Below are 27,154 nucleotides of genomic sequence, written 5' to 3' on the forward strand. Positions count from 1 at the left end.
TTGCTGTGGAACTGCGCTTGTTGTTTTGAGTCGTCTCCGTGGCAACACTTGCGCCCCCTCCCTGTCAGGCACGCGATGACCCCCAATCTGCCGAACTGCACCATGTACTTGAAGCCGATTAGATCAGTGACGCAGTGAGTAAGAGTGAAAATTTCCCCCATAAAATCCCTGTTAAAAGTCGTGGAATCAACAATAAGGTTAATTTTGTTTTCTTTGCTGAAATGCTGTGTTTATACATACAACTTGTGTGCAAATGTGCAGACTGCATGACAGAAAAGCAAGGTTCTAAATTACTGTTTCATTTTGTTCTTACATTAAAGATAAGATCAATATCTTTTAATCACATGATAGATCACAAAATGTCAACAGTTAGGGAAAGAAATGCATTTATTTTTAATAATTCACACTATAAATGAAAAAAAAGTGAAACCCTTTAGAATATAAACAGAAATAAAACTGGATAGTTTCAGAAAACACTCACTTTGAGAAAATATCCTTTAGAGCACTGTATTTTTAAATTCTTCCAAATTCGTATTGGAAACTCGCAAATAATGCTTCATTTCTTGCCCAATCCTATACAAGGTTTTAACCTCAGCAGGCTTGACCACGTCTAAATGCCTAAATGTGGTTTCTCCCATGTGATTGAGTAATACGATATTTGCATAAACAAGAAACTGAACAGATGTAGCTAAAAAAAAGTGACCAGCGGGTGTGAGTACATATGAAACATCATTCATATGATTCTTCGCAGACTAGCGTGTGAGCGTTACTTTAATGCCGCAGCCTGTAAAAGTCAAGTTAGTTCTAAGCGCTATATAATTTATTTTGTGACTACATTTCTTGAAAATGTGCTCTAAAAGTCCAAGCTAACTGTAAATTAACCTGTCTTTATTTTAGTCAAGTAAAAGTGGCACAATTACCTCCAAAGTATAAAGTAGTATAAAACGGAATTAATGACAGCACATCCACAGATCACAAAATATCACAGTGAATTTTAAGGAAGCGTGTATAAAATTATGACTGAAGATCACAGAGGAAGCTGCATCACACTTGGAGGACTGCCTTATTCTCCTCCTAATAATAATATTACTTTCTATAAGCTTTTTCAAAAGGTTCAAACAACAACTTAGTATCTTCAGAGAGGCTTTGACTGATCATAAATCCTTTCATTTGTTTTTTTAATCTAAATGGCCTAATTTAGTTGAATGTATTTACAAAAACTAGACACTTATGTATATCTTCTAATGAATAAACACAGTCATTGCACTTGAGGGTATGAAGAAAGCGCCATTATTCCTGCCGTCATCTTCACTCTTATCCTCTTACATTCAACACATTTTACACACATCCACACTGATGACTTTAACTAAGTTCTTGTCACAGTACTATTATTCATTGCAAGCTAATTGGATCTACTGTCATTTTACCTTGCTGAGAAGAAGAGAAACTGTCTAATCTCAAGCTGCCTAAGAAATATCTCCACTGAAGCCAGGAGCTGCCTTTTCTAGCCGTACTTTCTATTTGGTTAATCCTTTCTGACACTTTTGTGCTTAACCTCTTTTCCTTGTTAGGCTCCCTTCTGCCAGTTCCCAATTCTTAAATACTTAGCTTCCCTAGAAAGATAGACAGTTAAAACCTCCTAGGCTCTTCCAATGCAACTGATTTTTTCATGTTTATCTAAGGAGCAGTGAGTAAAAGAAGTACTAAAAAAGTAACCACAAAAATAAATAAAAAAAAATTAACAGTGTAAAAACCGTTAAACTGTGAAAAAATCTCAAGCCATCTCTATTTTTTTCTATATATGCTAAGAAAATGGGAAACAGATGCAGTGATTTATTGAAACATGCGCAAACATACATGGAAATGCATTGAGGCAAAACCAAGTTGGTATAATTCTAATGAGCTTGAAAGTCAATATTTGGTATGATCACTTTTATTTCTCACCACAGCCTCTCTTAAGCCTGTTTTCCATTAGTATCCACTCAGATCAGCAAACTCTCTTATAATTTCTTTAAGTAGTCTTCAGGAATAGCTTTTCGGGCTTCTTGAAGGACATTCAAACCTCTCTTTTGGAATTTCGGTGCCTTTTGTTCTTTTCTCTGTTGAGATGATCCCACACTGCTTCAATAATTTTGAGGTCTGGGCTTTGGGTAAACCAAGCCATGACTGACTATCCAGTTATGCATCAAACAAGACCTCAAGACAAGATGGATAGTGAACTGCAGATGGATACACTGAAGGTCTACATGCTTCTCTTAGGTTGTGTTAGATTTTTTTCCTCTTCTTTATGTCATTTTTTTGTAGATTCAAGTAAAGAAATGGAAATAAATAAATCTTTTCTTGTGACAGGCTGCTAGTAACGACGTGCCTAAAGATACAATTTAAAATTGGTTCCTTGATAAGTTTTCTGATATGTGTAGCCACAACACTGGTTCATCTCTCGAGTTAGGTGTGATATTGTTGAATGATTTACAGGTCAGAGTTAAGTAGCTTAAAGAAGGAAAAATCAGCCAGTGTCCGAAGAAAGACTTTGAAAGCCCCTCAGAAAGCCTGAAGAACTATTGCTCAAGACCACTACAAGAAGTCTGGCTCCTTGGAAGTAAAATCTTAAGAAATGAGCAATGACTCAAAACTTTTGCACAGCAATGTCCATTCAAAGTCATATAAATGAAACCACATTAGTTCAGTATTAAAAAACAGACCCTAGTTTTAACAACTTTACATGCTACTCCTAAGGAGGATGAGAAAAATAAAGGGATAGAAAAACTGTAAAATAGTGGAAAGCTGAAATTCTTTGGACCCTTTAAGTTAAAAGTCACAAACCAAAAAAATAAACAGAAATTGTGATTTTTCTTGAACATTTAGTCAAATCCATATTTAATAACTGTATTCACTGAGTCCCTCTTGTTATGATCAGTGATTGTTAAGGCTGGTAAACTCTTGATTCATTCATACACTCCTCTAACCTTCACGCTACTTTTAGCCCCAATGAAGAAATTCACTGCTTTTTCATTAGATATATTTTATTTAAAAAAAAAAGGAAACCCAACAAGAACTTGTTTTTTTTACATAATGATCAAGGATTTTATTTTCGTAGTCTCTTTCATCAGTTTCATTTCATTACAGAAAATGTTATAGTACAGCGTTGTTCAATGTCTCCTCATTGCTTAATAATTTCCTTAGGAGTGCTGGTCACATATATCTGTACAATATGATTCTTATTTTTTTCTGTACATTTTTTGTGAAGTTGGTTAAAAAGGCTGTCAGCACTTAAAGAAGCTGTTTCTTTTCTTTCATTTTTTTTTCTTAAATAGTTGATCAAATAAAAGATTATTTTTCCCAGGTTCAGCTCGCTCGTGGTGGGGTTTGGGACGGAGTTTACACCCGGTCACCATGAATATAAGGAAGCTTTAGGGTCCTGGGCCGACTGGGGTGTGCCCCCCCCCCTCCCCACCCTCCCCGACACCGCCTCTTCCTTGCCCAGGCATTTGGCACTGCGCACATAAACAAGACTCACAAGATAAACAACAAGCAAAGCTCTTTGTGAAGCCATTATGATGCATACTAATGAGAGAAAAACAGAAGTGTCACCTTGATGGGCACTCCAAAGAGGAAGTGGCCTTTATGTGCCCCCCCTCTTCCTCTTAGCTGAGCACCGTGGGGAATCTGGAGCCTTCCTCTGTGTTTTCTTTATTTTCATAAAACAGAGTATTTTTTTTTTTCCACTAAAGATGAGAAAATAATAATTTTCTTTTTTTTTCTTTTTTTTGTCCTGGCAGGCACCTACAGCTGTCTATTAAAATGCTACTGCTATAGATAAGGTCTAGCATTGAACACACAAAGCAATTGCAATGAAAGGAACAAAGTTGCCTTAATATAATAATGATAATAATAAGAATAATGATAATAATAATAAGAATAATCATAATAATATATTACAGAATAAATCTCTTTTTATAATTAGATTTTTTTCATTAAAAGTTATATTTTCTTTGTTTGAAATACTATAATCTTTTTAAATTAGTTTTTTCATATGTATCTAGGTTGTGATCAAGATGTTGACTATACCTCAACGTTATCCAAATCAATAAAAACTAGCTGTGCCGTTGCATATTACAGAATAGTCAATGATATGTGGACATGCACCGTGAACCACCCATTCCCTCGCTATGTGACGCCGTTTCTCCGTCCCTCCGTTATGACATCATAGCCGGCCGATGACCATGACGTCGACCACCTCGCCCTTGTGCAGCTCCACGTATTGCTCTGTTTTCGGAGGTAGCATCAGGAGCCCGTTAGCACTGCGCATGCTCATCAGTCTGCTGTTCACCTGGTTCCCTGCATCAGAAAAGATGATGAGGGGAAACAATAATTGCTGTTAAAAAGAGCAGTTTTTATTTTTTCCACTGCCAAACTGGCTAGTATTCAAAAACTACAGAAACCATGTATTTGAAGTAGTTTCACCTGCAGTAAATCAAAGAAACCCCGAGGCGAGCCTAGTATGGAATCATGTCTACTTCTGCTCCGTGTTCCATATAGAGATTGTGAACACTGGTAAGTCTCTTTATTATTTCCACTCTGACGAATACTAAACGGCCAAAATGATCACACGTTTACATGACTGGGAATCGAAATGCTGATCTTCAAACTCGTCTAAGAAACTGCTGCCAGTCTTGTCAGTCCTGATAATTTAAGGTGTTCTTAAATGATTGCACTTATGTTTAAAAAAACAACACAATTTTTGTAAATCACTATAAAACTAACCACACCTATGAGTGTTATTTTATCATTGTGCTCAAATGTTATTTTCCCCCCACAGATGCTGGTTTTATACCTGTGCTCTGTGCCCACGGCAGAGGCTCCTGGTGATGCCATGTCAAAATGCAGCGGTGGTATTCAGGGCGAGGGTCCAGCTTCACATCACAAGACAACTAGAGCGAAGAAACACACAACATAAATTCTAATGCTGCATCACCCTTTTTTAATCACCACTGTGCTTGAAGTATGAAATTGAAGAGGATACACCCAATGTAGTGGAGAAAAAAATGCAAAATTTGCTTTCAGACAATTTCTTGGAATCCATCTGGCTCTCATGTTACTGTTACCTGGAACCACAAAGACAAAAGTCACAACAGGAGTCTTGCTTGAGTTCAGATGTTCACGTACACTGATTACAAAATGCTAAAGATGCTGATGAAAGCCACAATCTAAAACATGCATGACTTTCTTTCCGACTTTCCTGTGCACTCTGGTCTGGACAAGCTTTTGGACTCAGTCACATTTCATGTTTATTTAGCATGTCTTTTAATTTTCAACCAAGTCCCAGAAGTTGAATAATAAACAACCTTCCTCGGTCTTGAATGCCACACAATAGATGGCATATCTATACCAAGTGAATTCCAACAGAGCTATAATTTAAAGCCTAGCAGAAGTGAAAAAACCAGGCTCGTCCAAATATGGCCTCTTCTAAAAAAAACAGAGTGCAGTAATCTTCAGAGCCACAGCCATCTTTTATATACAGTCTATAGGCTAAACACACATGTACACACACAAATCTTCTAATGGCAAAAATCCAGATCTGAACTGTCACAAAATGTAAGCAAGTTGGGTAAAATTCTGCCAAACACATTTAAAACAGGGCAAATACATTAGTTCAAAGATTATCTAAGTTTGCTGGCAAAAGGAAAGGTTTTCTCAGAGTATTATCTGACCTGTGTCTGATGCCATCTGCTTTGGGAAATTGTCTGGCTACATCTGGCGAAGGCCATCATTTGCACCCCTAAGTGGCAGTAATGTGTTCAAGTTGATTTCTAACTGCTTTATAACAGCAAATGATGTAACACTGCACCCTGAATAGCACCCATAATGGCAGGGGACCAGATTGCTCACTCCATGATGTTAGTTGGGGACATAGGCTGTGTGTGCTCACTGTGTATTATCGTGATATGATTTTCTCACTCTACAGTTATGAATATTCATGACCGGGGAGCAGGCCTTTGGGTCAGTGTGGGCCGTGATTGGTTCCTCTGTCAAATCAGAGCAAAACACTGTGGTCATAAATATGTATCAAGCAGATGATGAAAATTATATCAAATCATGGCTGCAACGGGCTGCAATAATACACCCTGTTTTTTTACGTATAAACATAACTGTAAATGTCCCCATATATTATATATTCTCTCTGTTGCAGCTGATTGCATCGACACTCTTAAAGCCTATTTGTTACAACAGCGACTTTGAATCATCCCTCACAGGAGCAAAGGACACTTTTTGCACTTGGGAACGCGATGAAGTCAGGATGTCCCAGTTGCCCTGTGTGTCCTACCCTCGCTTTGATGATGGTGGGCCTGGGGTCCAAAATACCCTGCATCTTTCTCAAGGCAGGGATGACAAAAAGATTACAGGTGACAACAGCAGACACGGGATTTCCTAGGACAGACGGGGGGACAGAGAGAAGAGGGCGAGGAGAGAAAGCAAGGGGGGGGGGGGAATATGTGAGTAACATCTCTGCGCAAACAGCGGAGTGAATCACTCTTTCTCTCAACTTCACACACTACCTGGGAGGGCAAAGATTAGTTTGCGAGCACCATCTATGTCCAACGTGGCAAAAGTTGTTGGGAGACTGGAAAAAAAGACAAAAACAAACATAATTTCTAAATTCTCCACCGGCTGTCATTTTACACCACATGACTCCTTCTGCATGTCATTTGTATGTATTGTTTGTGAAGCACTTTTGAAGCGGATTCTTTTTCTTACCCTGGTTTCATGAACACACGACCAAAATGGATCTGAGCATGAAGATCGATATCCAGCACCTGCTTAAGGTAGTCCTAAAAATGATGTTAGAAAGAAAGAAAATTAAAATCCTTAAGAATACTCAACAGACATGAAGAACAAGTACTCCAAAAAATGTGTTTCATAAAATAATGAACTCAAACGAACTGTGAAGCTCAGCTGTCTGGCTATCAGCTACCACATGGTGTCAGTACAACACAACTCTACCACTGGACTTTCTGCCACTGTACCTTCTCTCCCATAGACACTCCTCCTGAGGTGATGATGACATCAGCACGGCTGATGCCTTCATTCAGAGCGTTGAGAAGGTCATCGGGGCTGCAGGGCACAGACAAACATATACATACAAATGTCAAGCCCCCCGCGACACCCAGGACAGAGAAATCACAGAAAATGAGAAAACTGGCCTATCTTTGGATAAGTACACAGGGCTTATTAAAAGGACAAAAGCATAGCTAAAGGGAACTGTGGCAGAGGCAAGATCTGACGGCATACTTGTCTCCCACGATGCCCAGATTGATAGTGGGGTAGCCATGTTCCTGAATTGTGGCCAACAGGGTGGAGCGATTGCTGTCCCTGATCTTTCCAGGATGGAGGTCATCTTCTGGGTTCAGAAGCTATCGCCCAAACAAATCACATGTTAGAAACTCCTATTTGATGGCAATCTTTTATTATTAGTTGTGAAAATCATTAAATAAATCATTCTGCATCTTTTTGATTTGCGATGAGGTCTGGTAAGTAAAAAAATAATTATTCTGCTGGAAGATGAGACAATATTATAATCCTTATGCAAACTTTTTCATTTTTGTACCCAGTCATGTAGTTACTATATTTAACATGCTCTCTGTACTGAATAAATCTGCTTTGGTTCTATTACCCTTGAGTTAAAAATGCTGCATAAAATAATACTTTAAAACTGAGAAAAAAACACTTTCTGAAGTTTCAAATTAGCAACACCCATCTGTTGTTCGTGCTAAAGTTAGTGTCATCTAAACCAATGCACTTTAAAGATGTCAGCTTGGCCTCTGGGAACTTGTGAGGTGCTCTTGTCACCATTTTGTCACATTTTAAGACTAAACAGTAGAACATGACTGACACATTTAAAAGTCTGAAATACACAATGTTGCAACAGACAGATTTCCTTAACATTTACTGCGTGTAATTATGTAAGAGTCTTTACAAAAATAATATGAAAATGCTTTTTAAAAATAAACATTTTAATTGCACGATTATTTTTACGATCCACCTGACTCTTCTTCTTGTATTACAAACCCACCTGTCACCATGTTGTCAACCTGGTCTTTCATCATATTCATTACTTTTTAAATGCTCATTTATTGGCTGTTATCAATGCAGACACTGATATATCAGAAAAAGCTAATATCAGCCAATATCTTAGAGTCACTGCTTTTCCATTGCCCCTCTCCTTTTCTTAGTCCTTCCATGAGATGAACACGGGCATACGCATGTGGTTCATGCAGTCTTTCAGCTTCATGTTCTAAAAGCGCTACGCTTAACTGACGGTGCCACCACATCTTACTTCCATGTGGCACCATGACACTCTTTATAGCACATCACCTGATCAGGTTGGAAAAGAGCTTCAATTAGCCAAAGTCTGCCGTCATGGATTAGGTTTTGTAATATCTGAAACTGGAACACTGAAGAGGTACAGAAGTCTAGTTGTATCTTAAAATCTTTGAATCACAACATGTTAAAAGGATATCATGGATTTTTTTTGTCCACTGCCACCAAAATAAGTGCTCATGAATAAAATGTAGCTGCATCTAATCCTCTACTTCATAAGACGGCAGATGAGTGAAATATGCTAACAAACAGGTGATAAAGTTTAAATATGGGTCTGCACGGCCCTGAAAATGGAGAGCTATGCATATTCATGCACCCCATGAAATTTAAACTGCGCATTAGTCACACAGAAAATGCACAAATCTGACTCTACTGTTTAAACGAAACCACCTGGTCACAGATAAACACGTTCTTCACAACTGAAAGCACATGTGAAACAGCTGACTGCACATTCACTTCTAAATGATGTTCTGTTGTCGCCAGCCAAAGCAAACAATGGTGATTGTGCATAAATATGAACGTGGTGTGTTGTTAGGAAAAAAAGGCATACTGTTGTACCTTTCGCAGCCAAGTCGAGAGGCATAATTCACCACAACAAAAACTAAGATTTTCTTAACCTTTACCTCATTTCCTGTGGACATGACGGCCACCACAGGGAATTTTTGGACCTCCACCTCTGTAACTCCAACAGTGGCCAGGAGGCCAATTTCAGATGGGCCCATATGGGTGCCCTTGGCCAGCACGCACTCGCCACGCTTGATGTCGTGACCGATAGGCCTATGAAGAGATGGGCACTAAACATTTAAAGCCTGCAAGAACAAGGGTACTGCTACATTCACCATAGATGTTCTGGTAAAGACATGAAATGTGTTCTAAGCATCTGTTTTCCTTCAGTCTTCATCATTATTATAATGTTAAATAAAGAACAATAATAATCAAAAACATGCAGACAGACAGAATTATAATAACGGCAGTAGTAGTGGTGCACTATACCTTGCATTAATCTTTTTCAAGTTAACTCCCAACAGTGTCTTCCAGCCTTACAGTATTTAATAAGTATAATACATAGCAAACATCTCAGTCACGGACTAACCTGATGTCCTGCCCTGGGCGAGCTTGTACTAGGATTCGTACCTCCAGCTCCTCCGTCCCCTACCGGAAAAACATTTATCACATTGAACAGGCTGGGTCAGTGACAGATAAGAAAATGATGCTTTCAGTATTCTGTCCATTTCTAGGATAAAAGACACTATATTGCCAAAAGTAGTCACTTGTTTCCCTTCACACATATATGAACTTGAGTGGCATCCCATTCCTAATCCATAAGGTTTAACATTATGCTGATCTGCTGTTTGCAGCTATGAGAAGTTTGAATTCTTCTGGGAGGGCTTTTCATAGGTTTGTTTATGGGAATTTTTGACCATTCCTCCTAGATGCACATTTGTGAGGTCAGACAGTGTTAGATGAGAAGGCCTGGCTCACAGTCTCCGCTCTAATTGATCCCAAAGGTGGTCTGTCGGGTTGAGGTCATGACTCTGTGCTGGCCAGTAAAGTTCTTCCACACCAAATTTGTTTACTGTCTTTATGAACTGCTTTGGTCTGCAGTCATGTTGAAACAGGAAGAGGCTATCCCCAAACTGCTATCCCACAAATTTGAGAGCTTGAAATTGTCCATGACTGGAGCCCATCCCAGATGTCACAGGGTGACGGGCACATAGTGGACATGTCACCAGTCTCTTGCAGCTCCAACACATAGACAGTTAACCTAGCATTCATGTATTTGGAATTTGGGAAGCAGTTGCAGTACACAGAGAGAATCCCAACCGATCACTGCCTGAACCAGACTGCCTGAGCATGGTTCTCCTGGAGCTTTCTTCCTGTTAAAATTGAGTTTTTCCTTCCGACTGTCGCCAAGTGCTAGGTCATGGGGGTCAGCTGATCGTTAGGGTTTTCTTGTCTTTACCTTACAACATAAAGTGATTTGAGTTTACTGCTGTTGTAATTTGGCACTATATGAATAAAACTGAACTGAATTAAATGAAACCTTTCACAGGTTTGGGTTAAAGACAACCTTATAGGATGGTTATAATAAACATAGCTGAAGTTTTTAATAAAGATACTGGCATGTTAAAAAGGAAGTGAGACAAAAGCTTGGGCTTGAGGGCGCCATGGATGTTTGGCTTCTAATGTTTTTCTTCTCTTGACCAAGCTAACATCAGCTTGGGATGGATTTCCTTTTATGGCCAGGTGTGCCCTTAGATGTGTCTGTGGTGTGGAATTGGTGCTTACATGTAGTGGGCATTGCTTGCAATAGCCAGGTGAGGGGCAACCAATTAAAAGAAAGCAGGCCTCGGGCCTTAAAGAGACATGCGCTTAACAATCTTGTTCAGACAGTAGATGAACCCAGACACTGCATCAAAGGCCAGTATATAATAATAATTATTACTTTTTAAAACTATGAATCATGGAAAACTGAGTAGTTTTAGATTCAAAATATGAAGCTGGAAATGAGCATACTAAGGCCTTTTAGCGTTCTGATTCTGACTGTCCTTCATTTAGCATGAAACTTCACGCTCACGTCTTCTGATTCGCGGAGGAGCTCGGTATCTTCCACCTGGACTACAGCATCTGCCCCACAGGGTATAGGGGCACCCGTCGTCACCCTCATCACTTGGCCAGGCATCACTGTCTGGGTGGGCTGTGCAAACACAGAAAGGTAAACATAAGTCAAAGATACAGGAAAGGACAAACAATATCATGTCAAATTTCAAACACTGGGTTAACATTTAACCCATAGGTGTTATGGAATAAATGACGGACTGTTTGTGACTGAAGTAATCTATACAATAAAACAGAAAACTGACTTTATGTACATCATAATTGCAATTTTAAGAGCTTATAAAGGCAAACAGGAAACAGATGCTTGAATGTGTGGTGATGCTGTTTGAGAGGAGATGTGAGGGGTTGTCGAAAATATGTCAGGCTTACTTTTGTCTCAGTGATCTCATGTGTTTACACTTTGACTTTCTGGCCATGCTTTGGTGCGAAGGGCTTTTCATCACCTGCTAAGGGAACACACTGATGTGCAATTACAGGCTGGTCAAGGCATAAGGTGAAGGGCAAAAGTGAAGTACTTTATTTTCATATCCAGCTTATGTGGGTGTTTGTGTGAGACCGACTGTGTGAGTGAGGGTGTCTTTGTGTGCTTGCAGAGGTGTCAGCGTGGACACAAACCTGCTCTCCAGCTTGGGACTCTCCAATGATGAAGCGGTCGCCTGGGCCGTCAGCCGCTAGAATAAAAGAAAGATTGAAAAGTATTACGCACGAGTGCAGGCGAAAACCTGTGGGTGTGTGGGAGTGTGTATTGAGCTGAGTCATTTCTTTTGGTAAAATACAGTGGGAAATGATAAAAACAAGATCTGGGGGGAAAAGTTTATTAAACATCTCCAAAATAGACACAAACAGTACTACCAGGGCAAGCAGATTTTTACAGTTTTAATCAAAAATCAGTCTGATAGCCTTTGCACAGCCCAACCCTTATTGTTACTGCAGCCAAGTACTGTGACCGACCAGAGCAAACACAAAAATTGAGAAATCAAGAATCATTTTTAGCATCCCTCTTTATCAATTAACAAACACACAGAAAGAGGAACGAAAGTCATCACAAGATGCTCTTTGAACATGGATATACTACATCCTTTGACATTAAAAATGTCCTTGCCGGGTGAATCTGCCATTCTCTTTAGTGCAGAAAGTTTAAAAAATCCCATTGATGACATCAAAAATCTGTTTTGACATGAAGAGGTTTTTCACATTTTTGGGAAAAACCTGAGAGCCATGATGGAAATATAAGTTTCTATGGGTTTTTATGGAGCATCTCTCCTCATCTAACTCTGCTTCATACCAATGCAGTTCTTAGTATTAACATCTACTGCATTTTTACCTGTTCACACTACACACGTAGCAGAACCCAGGACTTCCCTGATCACTTTTTGGATGTTAACCAAGGCTAATTTGTCAGCTTCTTGGTGCTTTTTATTACTTAAAGTGACAATAAAAGGCAGAAGCTACACTTTGGTAAAAGGAAAAATTCAAGCTCTAGACAACAGACTCTTTTCAGACCCATATTTTAAGCACTATAATTTCTAAAAAACACACGTATCCTTTAGCAGGCAACAGGCCCTTAGGACAGATGCAGAAAATCCTGAGAGATCTGTGGTATTCTTCTCCTCCTACTCGTTCAGTAGGAACCAACAGCAGATGTTATGTACAGGAGGTTTTGAGCTGCCTGAAGTCAGCGAGTTGTCACCCTGTTCTTCAGGTTAACAGAGCCCTCAGTGCTTTACAGGACTCCCTTCATTTAAAATACTGACAGAAAATCTCAACCAACGTCTTCTGAATCTCACCTAGAAAAACACTAGAAAGGAGTTCTAACAGCCATAAGGATGAAACTCTGAGAGTTGGATGTCTGAACAAAGGTAAATCCTCCACCATTTGAGAATTATCTCTTGCCACCTGGCAGCTGTGGAGGACAGCCTCGTTTATGTACAATAATTGAAAGGATCACCGTTCAATCACAGCGACAGAAAAAGCCTTTACATTGTCCAACAAGCAGTTTTTTCCTGCTCCGGTGTCCTGCAGTGATCTCACTGGGACAGAAACAGTTAGTCCTTCTGCAGCATCACTGCTCTGTTACACAGCAGTGACTTTACGAATAAGATGACATGACAGGCACGTACAGCTGCGTCAATGTGAGGTAGAATTCAAAAAGTAACCTTGATTAGTTTTCTTATTTCATAATTGTCTTTTCAACTGTCAGATTTCACTATTAAAGCTTTGTCTCTGTTATACCTTATAAATATGCTCGGATCAGTTGAAAAAATTCTGCAGCAGTGCCTAACGGGAATCAATCACAATCCGCCATGTGAGGAAGGACGTGTGAGTGCACAGTATTTCCTCAAAATAATGTGCAATCTATTTACACTATTTAATTGTATCAAAAGGTTGCACATCTTTTCAGGTTTGTACTTGCTTCAGTTTCAGTCCATCAACTTTTTAATAGTGCTGTCAGCGTTAATCTCGTTAAAATGACCTTTTAACGGCATAACCGCATTAATGCGGCAAATCTCCGTTAGCAAGTTAGCACGGATCACCCTGTGCGTGGGGCTGTACGGTGTCAATGCATTAGCGCGGTTAGCTTGTTAACACGTTAGCTTCAGTCTCAGTCCATCAACTTTTTAATAGTGCTGTCAACGTTAATCTCGTTAAAAGCGCGTTAACGCCATAACCACATTACGCATTAACGAGCTAACCGCGCTAATGCGTTGACGCTGTGCAGCATGGGGTGATCCGCGCTAACGGAGATTTGCCACATGCAGCAATTTTAACGAGATTAACGCTGACACCACTACTCTTAAGTATATGCACTGCTTTTGAAGTGATCCACTTCTTTATGTTACTTTTGTTTAACTAGATCGGCAAAGCATAATCAGTACAGTTTTGAATTTTTCTTTAGTTTTAATTTTTAAATGAATATTTTATTTCCATTTAGTTTCAGTTAGTCAGTAATTAGTAGTAATTTTCAATAATTTTTGATATTTGTTATATATAATAAAAATGATAATGAGGCACAAACGTGTATATAAATTTAATAATAAAAATAAAAAACTACAGACATTTCCTAAATATTTAGGATTTTCTTTTAGGTAAGGTTTGTAACAGTATTGTTTCAGTTAGTGTTTATGTTTTCTTGTGACTTTGTAAAATGTAATTTTATAAATGGTTTCCATTTAATAATTACATATAACCATGCAAAGTTTGCACTTACGAACACCTGGTTAAGCAGGCCTACTGTCTCATTGCTCTCATGGTAATAACAAGAGGTAAAAAAGGACCCGTAAACAACTAAAAATAAACATAAATGTGTTTGATTTTTAGGTAAGATGTGTCATTTGAACACAACAAGGGCTATATATCATAAATAACAGTATAATCCTTGCAACATTTACACTTATGTACATTTTTGATAAACTGAGGATAAGATCCAAAGTACTAAATACTGAAAGGATGTCAGATGGATGGGCAACAAAATGTGGCAAAGACAAGAATGAGAGGATATTATTCAATTAGCATCACCCGCCGTAATTGATGTTACCTACCTCTCACAGCATAACCGTCCTTGACAGAAGCAGGGAAGGGTGGCAGGTTGTCTTTGGCGTAAACGTCCTGAGCCAGGACTCGACCCATCCCATCTGTAGAAGAAGAGGAAAAACATGAGTGTGGAGTGGAGAGGCTGGTTGAAGATTGGTGGAAGGAGAGAGCAAAAGTTAGAGAGAGAAAGAGAGACAGAGGCATAGAGGGTGAAACAGTGCATCTGATGAAGATACAGAGAAATGTTTGAGCTGGAGGTGTGTATATGCGTGTGTGTGTGTGTGTGCATGTTTTAAAGAGAGCCATAGTGTGACACCACGCATCAGCATCTCTCTGCATGACTCACCGCCTGACCTGCACACACGGACATGTACTTGCACACTGCGCTATTTTACCTCAGTTTACCGATTTGCACACCGCAAGTGGGGGCTTGCAAATGTTCATGTGCACATTTCTTTAGCATTTCCAACAGCCAGACAACTTAAAAAATGTCAGGGAGGAAATACAGAGCCTCTTCACTGAGACAATGGCTCAGAGAAAGTAAAGGAAGGAAAGAAAGACATAGAAGTCAGAAGGGAGAGTGGGTGGAGGGAGAAAAAAAGATCCAGGCACTAAAATACCTTAAGCTGCTGTGTGCCTATATATAGCTGAGCCTTCATGCTGTGATTATGTGGGTGTTAATATGAAGATCTAAGCTTTGATATCAACGAGTTTAAGGGGAAAAAATATGCATGTGCATACAGACACCCACACACATGCAGATGACAGGAATACTGAGCTGCTGTATTGTTTCAATTCTTCTATTTTATTGTTTCTATTGTTATTATTGTATTACACTGTAGTTTTTAATTTTATTGTTATTGTTAAGCACTTTGTGCAGCATCGGCTGTTGGAAATGTGCTATATAAATAAATCTGACCTTGACCTTGACGTACATAATGCATCTCCATCATGGATAAAGGCACACATGCTCGTGTCCAAATCCTCCCATCTTTTCTCTATATTAACAGTATTTAAATTGGTGTATTTTTACACACAAGCTGGAACTGAAAAGCTTGTTAAAACCATGTGCTGAAGCTGAGCTGTGACTAATAATAGAACAGAGGTGATGTCTTGTTGCAGCAGAAAAGTGCACGTTTGATAAGGTGCTTTTCAAAAAGAAGAACCTCTTTTTGTAAGACGTTCTGGACACCAGTCTAAGCCAGCAGTTCCCAGCGTTTCTGAGGCCAATAAGACTGAACCTCACACCACCTCGTCTGTTGAAGTGTATCAGTTTAAACTTATAAAAGCAGATGTGGTTAAAATAATGTCTCATTCAGTTGAAATGCAAATGTTTACGTCAGTAATTTAAAAAGTAGTGTGAGCTAATATGTATCGGAAAAATAAAGTAAAAAACACAAAAAACAAAACAGGTTTATTAAATCTTTTAATGTCTACGATTTCTGCTTAAGAAATAGCCCTATTTAAGAACAATAACACTGGTTATTATGACAGGAAAATAGGGAGGAACTAAATGAATTTTTTGTTTTGTTGTTTTGACAAATGCGCTCACTTCCTTAACTAAAACTCGATGAAATGACTCACTCTCATGCCTTTGCAGAAAAGTACATTTAAAGCCAGTGAGGTTAGCCCAGCGTTTAGCCTGAAAACAAGGGCGGACTAAACTAAAACTGCTCTGAAGTAAAAAATCTGAAGGTCTCTGTGTTTAAAACCAACCAAGTGTAACCGAGCATGTTGTTTTTCTCCCTGTTTCAATTGCTGGGCTAAGTTAACCTCCAGATAGTTAGGGCTTCATAATTCACATGCAGATAAATATTTCTGTCTAATTCCGGGCGTGAAAGAGAGTAAGCATTTCAAACTATTCCTTTAAAGTGTTTTAGACTGTTTAGCATTAAATATTAAACTGTCAAGAACTTCATATTTAAGTACTGAATCACAGCAAATGTCTCTACGATACAATAAGAAAGATAAACAGGGATCTAGTATTAATTTATACTATTCCTCCAGTAATAGCTTACGTAGAAATATGTAGTAACCAATTATAACAATAAAATCAGCGCTAGACACCTCTAATTCAATACTCACTATATGCAAAAAATGCAGAATACACATCCATTAGCAAACACACACACACTGTTCTAAATCCAGCAGGGGAGCTGCTCCAGCTGTTGACTGTCTAAATATTTCATCTCTCAAATCCCCCCATTCTCTCTTCCTTACCCAACTGTCCGCCACCCAGCTGTGCTCTTGCAAATCCTGCAATCCAGTCCCCTATTCCATAACATGAAACATCACTTTACACCTGGAAAACGAAAGCGCTCCTGCTACCATCATTGATCTAGAAGTCATGTGCGCTGCAGGCCATTATTGCCGCCAGTCTTTGCTACGGTTTCTACAGATGAATTAAAGACTGTGTTTTCCCCTCCAGCCCTCAGCTTGACTCTGTGTCATCCTCCGCTGGCACTTAAGCCACTCTGCCAGAAGGATGACAAGACCCTCAGGTGCTAAACCTACTTGTCTTGCAAGTTTGTACCTTAGAATCTGGATGTCTGTTTAGACTTGTAAGCACACAATGCAAAAATACTGCTACAGTTAACTCATACAGCGACATGAACACACAAGCAGTAATGTGTACATACAAATGTCATGACAGACACTGAGAATTATATAAACAGGAATTAGTTTTGCAACTGCATTAAAAATTGTTACTATTTTGACCACTTGGGGGCAGCGGAAATGAGCTGTAAATAATCCTGGTATACTATCAACTTTGAAAATTACTGGCTTTAGCTATTTGCTACACAAAAGTTATATATAGACCCATATACCCATGAAGCAAAAGCTAGCTTCAGCCTCAATTTGTCTCTTGATGTGTTGTGATCTCAATTTCAAATGCCTCAAGTAACAAAAACATTAGTTTCACTATTCTTTTGACATAATATTGGGGCCACAATTCTGATAATTTTTGCTTTTGTAGAATTCAGTTCTGTTTAGCTGAAATGTACTCTGATGGAAACACAGTAGCGCTCTTATGGCTAAGGAATAAAGCTACAATCACGTGCATGTCACTGTCGGTTACAGAGAAATAAAACGAAACTCCAACCTGGTACATGTTAATAAATGAATAAACAAACAAATGCATCAGGTGAGCAAAAAATTGGATCCATTGTCTGTATAAAGTGTCTCACAAGCTGTGGGAAGTCAAACAACACACGCAAGTCATTTGTTTGTTATGCATTTGACCTTGTAGCAAAGACAATCTGAGTCTGTGTGACTGACAGCGTGGCCTGCGTACAGGAACTGCTGATTAAGTGAGGTGTCTGGTTGTGAACAGGTGGTGTTTAAATGCTGTCATGTGTACTTAGCAATCGGAAAGGAGTACCACCACAACATCCCAGCATCTATATGAGCTGGATATGCAAAAAAAGGAAAGACTTACAAACTAGAAGCTTTTCTGTAGCAGCATGGCTACAGGCTTTAAAGGGTAACCACCTATCTGTCCTCCTCACCCCTGTAGTTGATGATCTCAGTGCCCAGGACTGCAGTCATCTCTAGCACAGTGATGAAGGCCTTGTCCATGGAGGTTAGGGGGAAGGGGGACATACGGTGCCTCCGGGCCACCTTGGTGATGTCCACAGCACTGTGACCTGAGACGATGTGAAACATACAGATGTAGTCATAAAATCCACAAAATCAGGTTTAATTCTCCATGTTAAATTTGAACAATTAAAAAAAAAAGAAGAGAAAAAGTATTTATTTTTATTTAGACACTTTGAAAGAGGAAGACTGGAAGATAAGGAAGGAGAAGAGTGAGAACTCTACTGGGATTCACTCCCAAGGCAGCAGGCATCTACGTGGCTCTAAAAGCAGGGAACTGAACAACTCTGAACAACAATTTTAAAATCTCAAACAGAACCTGGATTTTCAGCTGTTAAGTCCAGAGTCTACATGACATACAGTTAAAATGCACAAATTATCATTATAAAAAAGGATATATCAACTAATATGTCTTCACACCATGGTAAGAAAACTGGATTAAGACGACTTATTTTTGCTGCATGTAGGCATATGTGTGCTATTTGAATGCCATGAGGAGGGACTGGCAAAAAACAGTCCTGTTTGTTTGTTCCTGTGAAACGCAGCTGGATGACAGAGGTGCTCGATAGCAGCCATGTTGGTCTAATAATACCTCTCTAATAATTCCAAAGGTAAAAGGAACAAAGCAAGGTGTAACTAATGTGTAATCTGCTCTCTCTTTCTTTCTCTCTTTATCTCTCTCTGCCTCGCTCTGCCTCACAGCGAAGAATAGACGCCGTGCTTTGATTTCCCTTGACCCAATTTCTCTCCTTTAAACATACACTTACGCTTCCACAGCATATTCTGATGCTTAACATGAGGCTTAACAACCTCTGGCAAAACATCACAAACACACAGGGACATGTAAATGCAACACAGAAGCCACACACACACACACTTAAAATCTATCTGAGTGTTAGAGGGCACAGTCTGTGACGTGCAGATGTGAAACGTGAAAGTTGGTGCTTACTTGATCTTAGGATATTTTCTTTGCTGCTGCATCGTGACTGCACCTGGGGATTGAGAGGGTGATTGGGAACGAAAGACAAGAAAGGGCAAAAGGAAAGAGAAAAGGAAAGAGAGAGAGAGAGAGCAGAGGTGGTGGTAATTTGAGATAAACCAAGCTGCTCTTTTCACATGCTTGAAATGACAAGCTGTTTATACAACAGTCAGAAGCACTGGCAAGAGCTTGCGTCACACTACACTGTGCACTTTGTCCTGCTGCTGGGAGATGGTTACATCTCCCCCATGACCATTATGATCACTTACGGTACACTACATCATCATATCACAGGTGGTTGTCACACTGATAAATGCACTGACATGTCACACTATAATTAAAGCACTTTAAAGAATATACGGACAAAGGCAGCAACATACAGAGTGACAATATTGTATCACAAGATGTTTTAACTGTGCTACAGTGTAACACCAAATGTAGTGGAAATGTAGTGCTGAGTTACGATAGTGGCTGTTCAGATGTGGCGCAAGAGGGTTCAGATTTCTCTGGAAATTGCTGATGCTGCGTTTGAACGCTACCCGTGATCTACGGCAAGGTGGGGAGGAGAGCAGAGCGGGTTAAAACTGGGCTGAGTTTCCCAAAAACAACCTGAGGCTGGAGCTCAGGTGCTGTCCATGGTTGAGAGAAGGCACGTGGAGCTTGTAATTTTCCTATAAAACTCTTAACTTCCTCATGTATAATCAGTGTTGCCAAAATTAGCAATAATTGCATTTACATTTCCCATTGACTTCTGTCTTCCTGCTTGAGTGGCCTCTCTGGATTTTTGAAGTTTATTTTGGAGGCTATTGCTGTGCCCCTGCTCTATACAACATAGTAAATGCGCACAGTATGGGTGAGAAATTTGAATTTTAAACATTACCGTTTCAATCAAACTTTGTTATACAGACTTTATATAAAAGATAAAAAGAAGATGATGTTGTATTTAATAATAATGTAACGCGAAAGTCTGTAAACTCTGTAACTGTCCAATGGACTTCAGGATAATCAGACTTTTCTTTCCAACTAGAGGAGCTGCCTCATTATTTCAATTATCTGTTCAAAGATCTTTTATTTACAGTCTATGGTTGGTTATTGTTTTTGTGCTATAGGAAATCAACCTGTTGGAAATTATTTGGATGGCAACATCAGTACTGAACCAAAAATAAAACAAAAAATGCTTCCTGTTTCTCAAATACAATTTTAGGACGATTCTCAAGTTTTACTTCCAATCGTCAGTAAAAATGTCTCCTAAAGGGCTTGCGAAATCTTTGGCGACCTCCAGGAAGAGCTGATGGAGGATGGAGACAGTGACCAGGAGAGGGAAGTCTGGGCATCTCTGTCTAGACTGTTGCCCCCTGCCACCCGGATCAGGAGAAGTGGTAGAAAATGGTAGAAGACGATCAATTGTCAATACTTCCTGCCTTCTTTTGTGCAAGACAGTAACGTTTTAGAAAATTGTCATGTTTGCTGACATTTTGAGTTAAAACAATGAAACTTCTCAACTGTAAACACATTACATGCCAAAAGGAATGTAGTGTGTGTCTGGAACACAGTTTTGTTCCCAATTTTAAGTACCTTTATTCTGCTTTACATTTAGTAATTTAGTCCAAGACTAGCTGCTAGTGAAAGAAAAGAGATGTGATGCCAAGCAGCACTGATCCATGGACATGCTACTGCTCTAGCCTCCTGTCTCTTTTAGCTGTATTTCTGGAAATCAAGCAACGCTTTGATGCTTTTATGTTAAAATGTTGTAGCACACCTTTAAAAAGGAAGATGCTGGCTTGCAGTAATAAGCATGCTTTTGGGAAACTCAGCCTTAGGGAACGATAAATAAGGGAAGAAGAATCACAGGAGGCACTTTGTTAAGCTAGTTTGGCACATAATCAGAAAGTAATTATTCTTTAGACACATACACAAATAGAGGTCCGGTTGGATACACTGGAGTGAAAGTATGGGATTTGTGCCAATGTTGTCCACTTCTTTGGTTTTGGCTCTCCCTTTGTCTTCTCGCCTGCTCGTTAGTCTGGCTGTCTTTCAACCTTAATATTCAGATTTGTCAACTGACATAGCTGATTGTACTCTGGCAGTCATTATCTGTCTGCGCTAACATGTCTTTCAATCCCTCTGGGCTCTGAAAGTCCTCTGAAACTCAGTAACTTCTATGACCCGTGGTTATCATAAAAGTTGGGTGTGGGCAGTGTGCTGTGTATGGAGAACCAAAACACCCACGGTGAAGGTGAAAGTCTCTCTACTCACCCACCCACCCCTCTCTTTCTCCTCCCCTCCCTCAATGCCTAATACTGTGACACCACTGGGCACCAAACAGCCAAGGTGAGAAGGTGGTAAATGGGAGGTGAGGCAAAGGTGGATGGGATGGTGGAGAAGGAGGGATGGACAGGCAGAGAGATAGAGGAGACAGGTAGACAGATAGACAGGGAGGGTGGGGGTGGAAGGATGAGGATCAGCGTGACGTGGTCCCACAGCCCAGAAAGAAAGAAACAAAAACAGGAAGCACAAACTAGACAGACTTCACTAAACTACAGAGCCGAGACATAGCAGAAAAGAGGGAAAAGAGGAAGAAAAGAACGAAAACAATAAAGACCATTAGAGCGGCCTGATGGCATCTACTTAACAGACATCCAGCACACCAGACATAGCTACTGAAAGCAGAGCATGTTAACCGGAGAGACAGAAACAGAGAAAGATGAGCAGATGGAAGAAGAGCGAGAGAAACAAAGAGAGAAAGCGAACAATAAGAGACAGGAAAGTGTGCGTGGGAGACTGAGAAAAGAGGAACCCTAACAGACCGGACAGAGAAAACAGCTAGACAAAGAGTGATGTAGAGTGAGCGACAGATTGAGTACAAGAAACAGACCAGTGGCAACAGACAGAGAAAGAGAGGGAGTGAGAGCTAGAGAGATAGCTAGGCAAGCGAGTAGGGGGGTGGGGTGGGGTGGGGAGGTACAAAGAGCAGGACATTTGTTTTGCGCGCTCCTCGGAGGAGGGTGAGGGGGGGAGAAGGGGAAGAGGGGAAAGAGGAGAGGGGGCGGGGGCGGGATAGTTACTCGAGAGCTGAAGGTCCTCCTGCGATCATCTTTAAGCCCCTCCAACCTACACTGGAGCTAGTGGAGATAAAGCATCGAATCACAGGCATCAGTGCATCTGTCCCAGCAACCAGAACACCACAGACAGACAGACAAGACACACAGACGGACGGACGGACAAACGGACAGACAGGCATCCACTACAACAAGCAACCCTAGCAGGAGCTGGGGGGAGAGGAGCAGAAAGGAGAGAAAGAAGGAAAAAGAGCTAAAGAGAAAGGTGGCATAAAGCAGGGCCATAAAGAATGAACACCTAGTGGCTTTTTGGCTTCCTGAAAACTTTCGCTGAGGTTCATGTTGTGATTATGCTGATCCGGAAATAATGGATGCGCTCTATAACAATCAGAAGTTATAATAACATATTAAACCGCGATGCTTTAAAAATGTTCAGTTACAAAAAATGATAACAGAGCAGATTTTTTTCTTTTTCACTGGGAAAGCTTGACTTACTACACTGTATCGTAAACCTCTGATGCAGTGCTGGAGCAGAGCCAGTTCTGCCTTTCAATCTAGTCCCAGTCCCGATGTCAACAGTTCCTGCATGCCGCTTGGATAAGTAACCCTCATGTGTTCCTACTTTGTGTCCAGCAAATTTAATGTAGCCATTGAAGCCATGTCCACCAAGGTTTTCACAATTAACTAACACTAAAATAAAAGGTAAAGAGATGTGAGAAAACATTTTAGTTAACTAACTTTTGAAAAACAAATTAAACTAAATGAACGAAAATTGAGTTAAAAAAAAAAACTTTAGTTAATTTTTTAACTAAAAATGTAGTAGAGATATACTTAGTTGTAGTGTTTATTAGACTGGTAAAATAGTTTATTACAACTTGCCTGATGAGTCTCAAAATACATAATATACATGTATAATGGGTCTACAATTCTATGACACACTATGGATCAACCGCTTTAAAAAAATTATGTGTTTCTGTAGTAATACACATACTAATTGTCATCAATTTTCCCTCTGACATGTGCCCTCCATACAATAATAATTAAACTGACTAAAACTAACACTGAAACTAATAAAAAACTAAACTAAAACTAAACAGTTTCAAACAAAATAACTGAAAAGAAAATTCACTCTGTAGACTAAGGGAAACTAAACTGAAAAAAGAAGACAAAAAAAGTCAAAATGAAACAAAGATAAAAAAAATTAGCAAATACAACTGTATAATAAATTGCTATAATAAGGCTATTACTTTGAGGGCGACTGACATCTTTTATTTAACGTAGATTTTTATTATTAAAAAAGAAAAAAAAAAAACAAAAACCTGTCTTAAAAAATACCTGAACATGTGTGGACATAGCCTTAGATTATAACCGTACAACGGCACAGTTTAGGCGGACAGAACACGTGAATGAAACACCAGTTTCCCCTTCAGCATTTTAACCCCCATACTGCCATGTTGGTAAGCTGTATACCCATATTGACATTTATGAACAATTTTCAGCAGATGCAAATGCTAACGAAGTTTTAGTTTAGGCTGGCAGCAGATAGGTCACCACGCAGATGGACTACCTAATATTTTGAGGACTAGCAGTAACACAACAACTGTAATTGTTGACATTAGTGCTTAAGAATCTGATTTCTGGATTTAAAATGCCTCATCATATTTACAATTTTACCACTTTCTCTTAGTTGGTACAAGCTTTTTTCAGCGGATGCCATGATGGCAACAGCTCATGCTAGCAAATTTGTGCTGAAGCTCGAAAGCCCTTATATTTCTTTTATATAACCCTAAATATAAGAGAGAGAGCAAGCGAGAGAGTGATAGAGACAGGGATAGAAACAGAAAGAAACAGAGAGAGGCAGGCATGAAAAAACAAAAAAGGACAAAGGTGGGGATTAAGGGGGCTAATTACAGCTACAGCAAGGCACAGATCAAACTTGCAGACATTGAAAAGCACATATGAAAACTAGCGACTGACAGCTAGGGCATTTTTTGTACAAGGTGTGCCATTCCAAGAACACTAGGACTAGGACATCTAAAATTTAAAAAAAAAAAAAAAAAAAAGCATAACAATTACATCAAAATCTTACTGCCTAACTGGTCTCCTTAAACACACAGATAAACCACAAAGATCAAGTTTTCTTCTTCTACCTAACCCAGTTTCACACTCTGTCGTGTAGTAATGGATCATTAGTCTGTCTTGCAGCAATATACGGTCACCATTAGCTAGCACATAGCGGAAAAACCTCAATGCAATGTGGAGTGATGACACTAATGCTGACACAGGTTGAAAACAAAACCTCAGTATGGCAAAAAATAGCTCAGAAGAAAAGATCATACCATCAGAGAGCCAAGGGGAAAGACAGTTTGCATATGGAGATGAACACGGGAAAAAAGCTACAGGGGGATGTGTTAGAGGCGAGGAGGATACATGGAGAATGAGTACAAAGGCAGACTGGGATGTTTTGGACGTTTAGAGGAAAGGCATAAAAGCAGACTGTCAAACATTCTCGCACTCATTTCTAATCTACCCTTCGCTGCAATCCCCTGTTACTGGTGAGAGACCGACCAAGTGAGAGAAGAGAATGGGCTTGTATGAGGGATGCAAATTTTAACAGGCACACATCATACACGCAAGAACAACAGTTTCAAAACTCCCTGGATAAGCAAAAATAAAGGAAATAAAAAGCAGGCAGTTTTCACATTCATGTGTGAGTGTTTGCAACGAAGCATTAGGCATGTTGCAGGGAATGCAGACACACACGCAAATGGAAAAACCACCGGCTTTCGTGCCAGAAACACTAAGCGCTCTAAACGGCAACCTTGCCGTCACCGCGGAAACAGCCTGACAACGGGTTGTCATGGAGATCTGCCCGGAAGATCAATGGGCTGGGGAGCAGGTGACGGTTCTGTGTACGGACACAGAATAGCGAACACGGCCAGGTCAGCGAGACACGTGGCCCGGCATCTGTGAGCCGCCCGGGGAAAAATCGATGGGGCCAATAACTAGCCGGCTAAGGAGATGTTCCAGGAAATGATGGGATGCAACTTCCGCGGTGCTGAGCTCAGCACAAAAACAAAGGAGCTGTCAGACAAATTATGCAAAAAGGGGAAGATTAATACATCCTCTGCAAGGAGGAGAAGGCTGTGACAGGGCATGGAGGCTTGCTGTAAACTGGCTTCAACCGCCTCACCCCTTGTGACGGAGTGAGAGAGGGATGGAGCAGAGGACAAAATGCCAGGATGATAGAGACAGAGTAGTAGAGGGCAGGGGGAAATGCTACTGTGGCAATCCAGAGCGATGGCTTCAACCTCCTGGAGAGTGCACTCATGGCTTCCCGTGGGGAGGTCAGTTACTGTTCAGTGATCCCTCTGTGAATCCAGCAGCACACTGGCATATCCATATCAGGCACAAACACACAAATACGTTGCATCCTGTGCAGAAACCAGGCACTTACACACACATCAAACCTGACAAATGACCAGATGGGGGGATGAATGGAAGAGAATGAGTGCTGGTGGAGTTCTTGAGATTGAGGCATGGAGAAGAAATGTTGCAAACTATTAAAGATGGTGGTACACAGGACAACTTATAGACTAAAATCAGATGGAAATCAGTGTCCAAATACATCTGACTTTGGAAAACACTTCATTTTGTCTTTTTGCCCATGTGTATCACCACTGCACTTCTAAATCTGAACCTAGCTCTGCATGGCTCAGGCAACAGACACCTCTGCTGTAGAAATATGCAACATGTGGACGTGTCCTATGTGTGTTTGTGTTCATTAAACAAGATCCCTTTTACACCTGCTATACATGATTTGATTTGTGTCCACACAGGTCATGCAGAGAATATAGACTGGCCTTTGCATTTGCAGCTGGTAATATTAAGCTTTCTACTTATTTGCAAGTAATTTCCAAGTAATCTACTTTATATGCAATTCAGTTTGGAGCAAACCGGCAGACTTAAACACTTAAAAGTTAGTTTGTTAAGTTTTAGGCTGACCAATTGAGATGGCGGGAACAGTCTCACCCTGCAGTGATCTCTTGCATTTAGATGTTTCATATCTCCGTCTCTCAACTTAACATAAGCAGTTAGATACTGTCTATTACTAAAGTAGTGCCAAGTTCTCACCTGCTCCAGTGCTGCAGGTACATGCTATAGCAAAGTGAAGCCCATTGCAATCTAAAATACAGCGTGCGCCTCTCTGTCCCTCCATCAGCCTTCCTGTCTGTGTACGTGAATGCTTGTGCATGTCACTAGTGTGGTTAGGTGCTCAGTGGGATGCCAGTGGCCTGCATGCCGGTAGAGAAGAAGTTGCTAGAAGGTTAGCGGGTTTACCTGGTCCAAGGTAGAGTACCTTGACTTGAGCGTGATGACCTCATCCAGGTGAGCCCTGAATTCTCTCCGTGAGGCCTGGGGGAAGCCACAGGATAGTCACTCACCTTCATAACATACACACGCATGCGTATACACACACACGTACAGACGACAGGCATACACTCCCACTCGGACTGTTGCAACACATCAGATACTAGTGTTTTAAACACAGCTGCACACACAGTCTGCTAATTTAGCATACTAATGCAACAAATACACACACACACACACACACACACACACACACACACACACACACACACACACACACACACACACACACACGCCAGAAATAAGCCATTGAATGACATACATTCGGCAGTCAGACAAATTTAAATTAAAAAAAAAAAAAAAGTGGCAAACAAGTCACTGGAAAACTGCCAAAAAACTCAACATAAGGAATGACGGATGAGAAACAAAATCAGTTCAGTGGATCTGACAACAGTTCCAGGTGAGCTCTGCTAGCATAAATACATTTTTGAACTAACGTGAATGTTAAAGAAGTGAACCCAAGCGAGTGCTTGACCCTTGGCCCTACTCAACGCCGCGCTCGGTGTCTTTGTTTTGTTTTAATGATGTACATTTAAAAAAAGAGATTAAGCTTTATTAA

At 40.1% G+C, this 27,154-nt stretch overlaps 1 protein-coding gene across 4 annotated transcripts in view; it reads right to left on the reverse strand.

Annotated features, from left to right (window-relative positions):
• Positions 1-4,204: 4,204 nt before the first annotated feature.
• Positions 4,205-27,154, reverse strand: part of gphnb (gephyrin b) — a 107,954-nt gene continuing 85,004 nt past the window's right edge. For 2 of the 4 annotated variants that reach the window (XM_085373622.1, XM_085373621.1), the window contains exons 10-25: positions 26,506-26,580; positions 22,171-22,227; positions 19,076-19,118; positions 18,039-18,176; positions 14,538-14,630; positions 11,614-11,669; positions 10,958-11,077; positions 9,473-9,531; positions 9,003-9,156; positions 7,291-7,412; positions 7,026-7,113; positions 6,757-6,830; positions 6,555-6,622; positions 6,326-6,429; positions 4,835-4,931; positions 4,205-4,338 (exon numbers count right to left, since the gene is read on the reverse strand). In XM_085373622.1, coding sequence (XP_085229748.1) covers positions 4,205-4,338; positions 4,835-4,931; positions 6,326-6,429; positions 6,555-6,622; positions 6,757-6,830; positions 7,026-7,113; positions 7,291-7,412; positions 9,003-9,156; positions 9,473-9,531; positions 10,958-11,077; positions 11,614-11,669; positions 14,538-14,630; positions 18,039-18,176; positions 19,076-19,118; positions 22,171-22,227; positions 26,506-26,580 — 1,482 coding nt within the window. Of the gene's footprint in view, positions 4,339-4,834; positions 4,932-6,325; positions 6,430-6,554; positions 6,623-6,756; positions 6,831-7,025; positions 7,126-7,287; positions 7,413-9,002; positions 9,157-9,472; positions 9,532-10,957; positions 11,078-11,613; positions 11,670-14,537; positions 14,631-18,038; positions 18,177-19,075; positions 19,119-22,170; positions 22,228-26,505; positions 26,581-27,154 lie in introns of all 4 variants that reach the window. The other 2 variants (XM_085373623.1, XM_085373624.1) reach the window with 2 other exon arrangements.

Source organism: Diplotaxodon limnothrissa, linkage group LG15 (assembly GCF_057381915.1).
Source record: "Diplotaxodon limnothrissa isolate DT_005_m linkage group LG15, D_limnothrissa_male_GT1.1, whole genome shotgun sequence".
Classification (NCBI taxonomy): Eukaryota; Metazoa; Chordata; class Actinopteri; order Cichliformes; family Cichlidae; genus Diplotaxodon; species Diplotaxodon limnothrissa.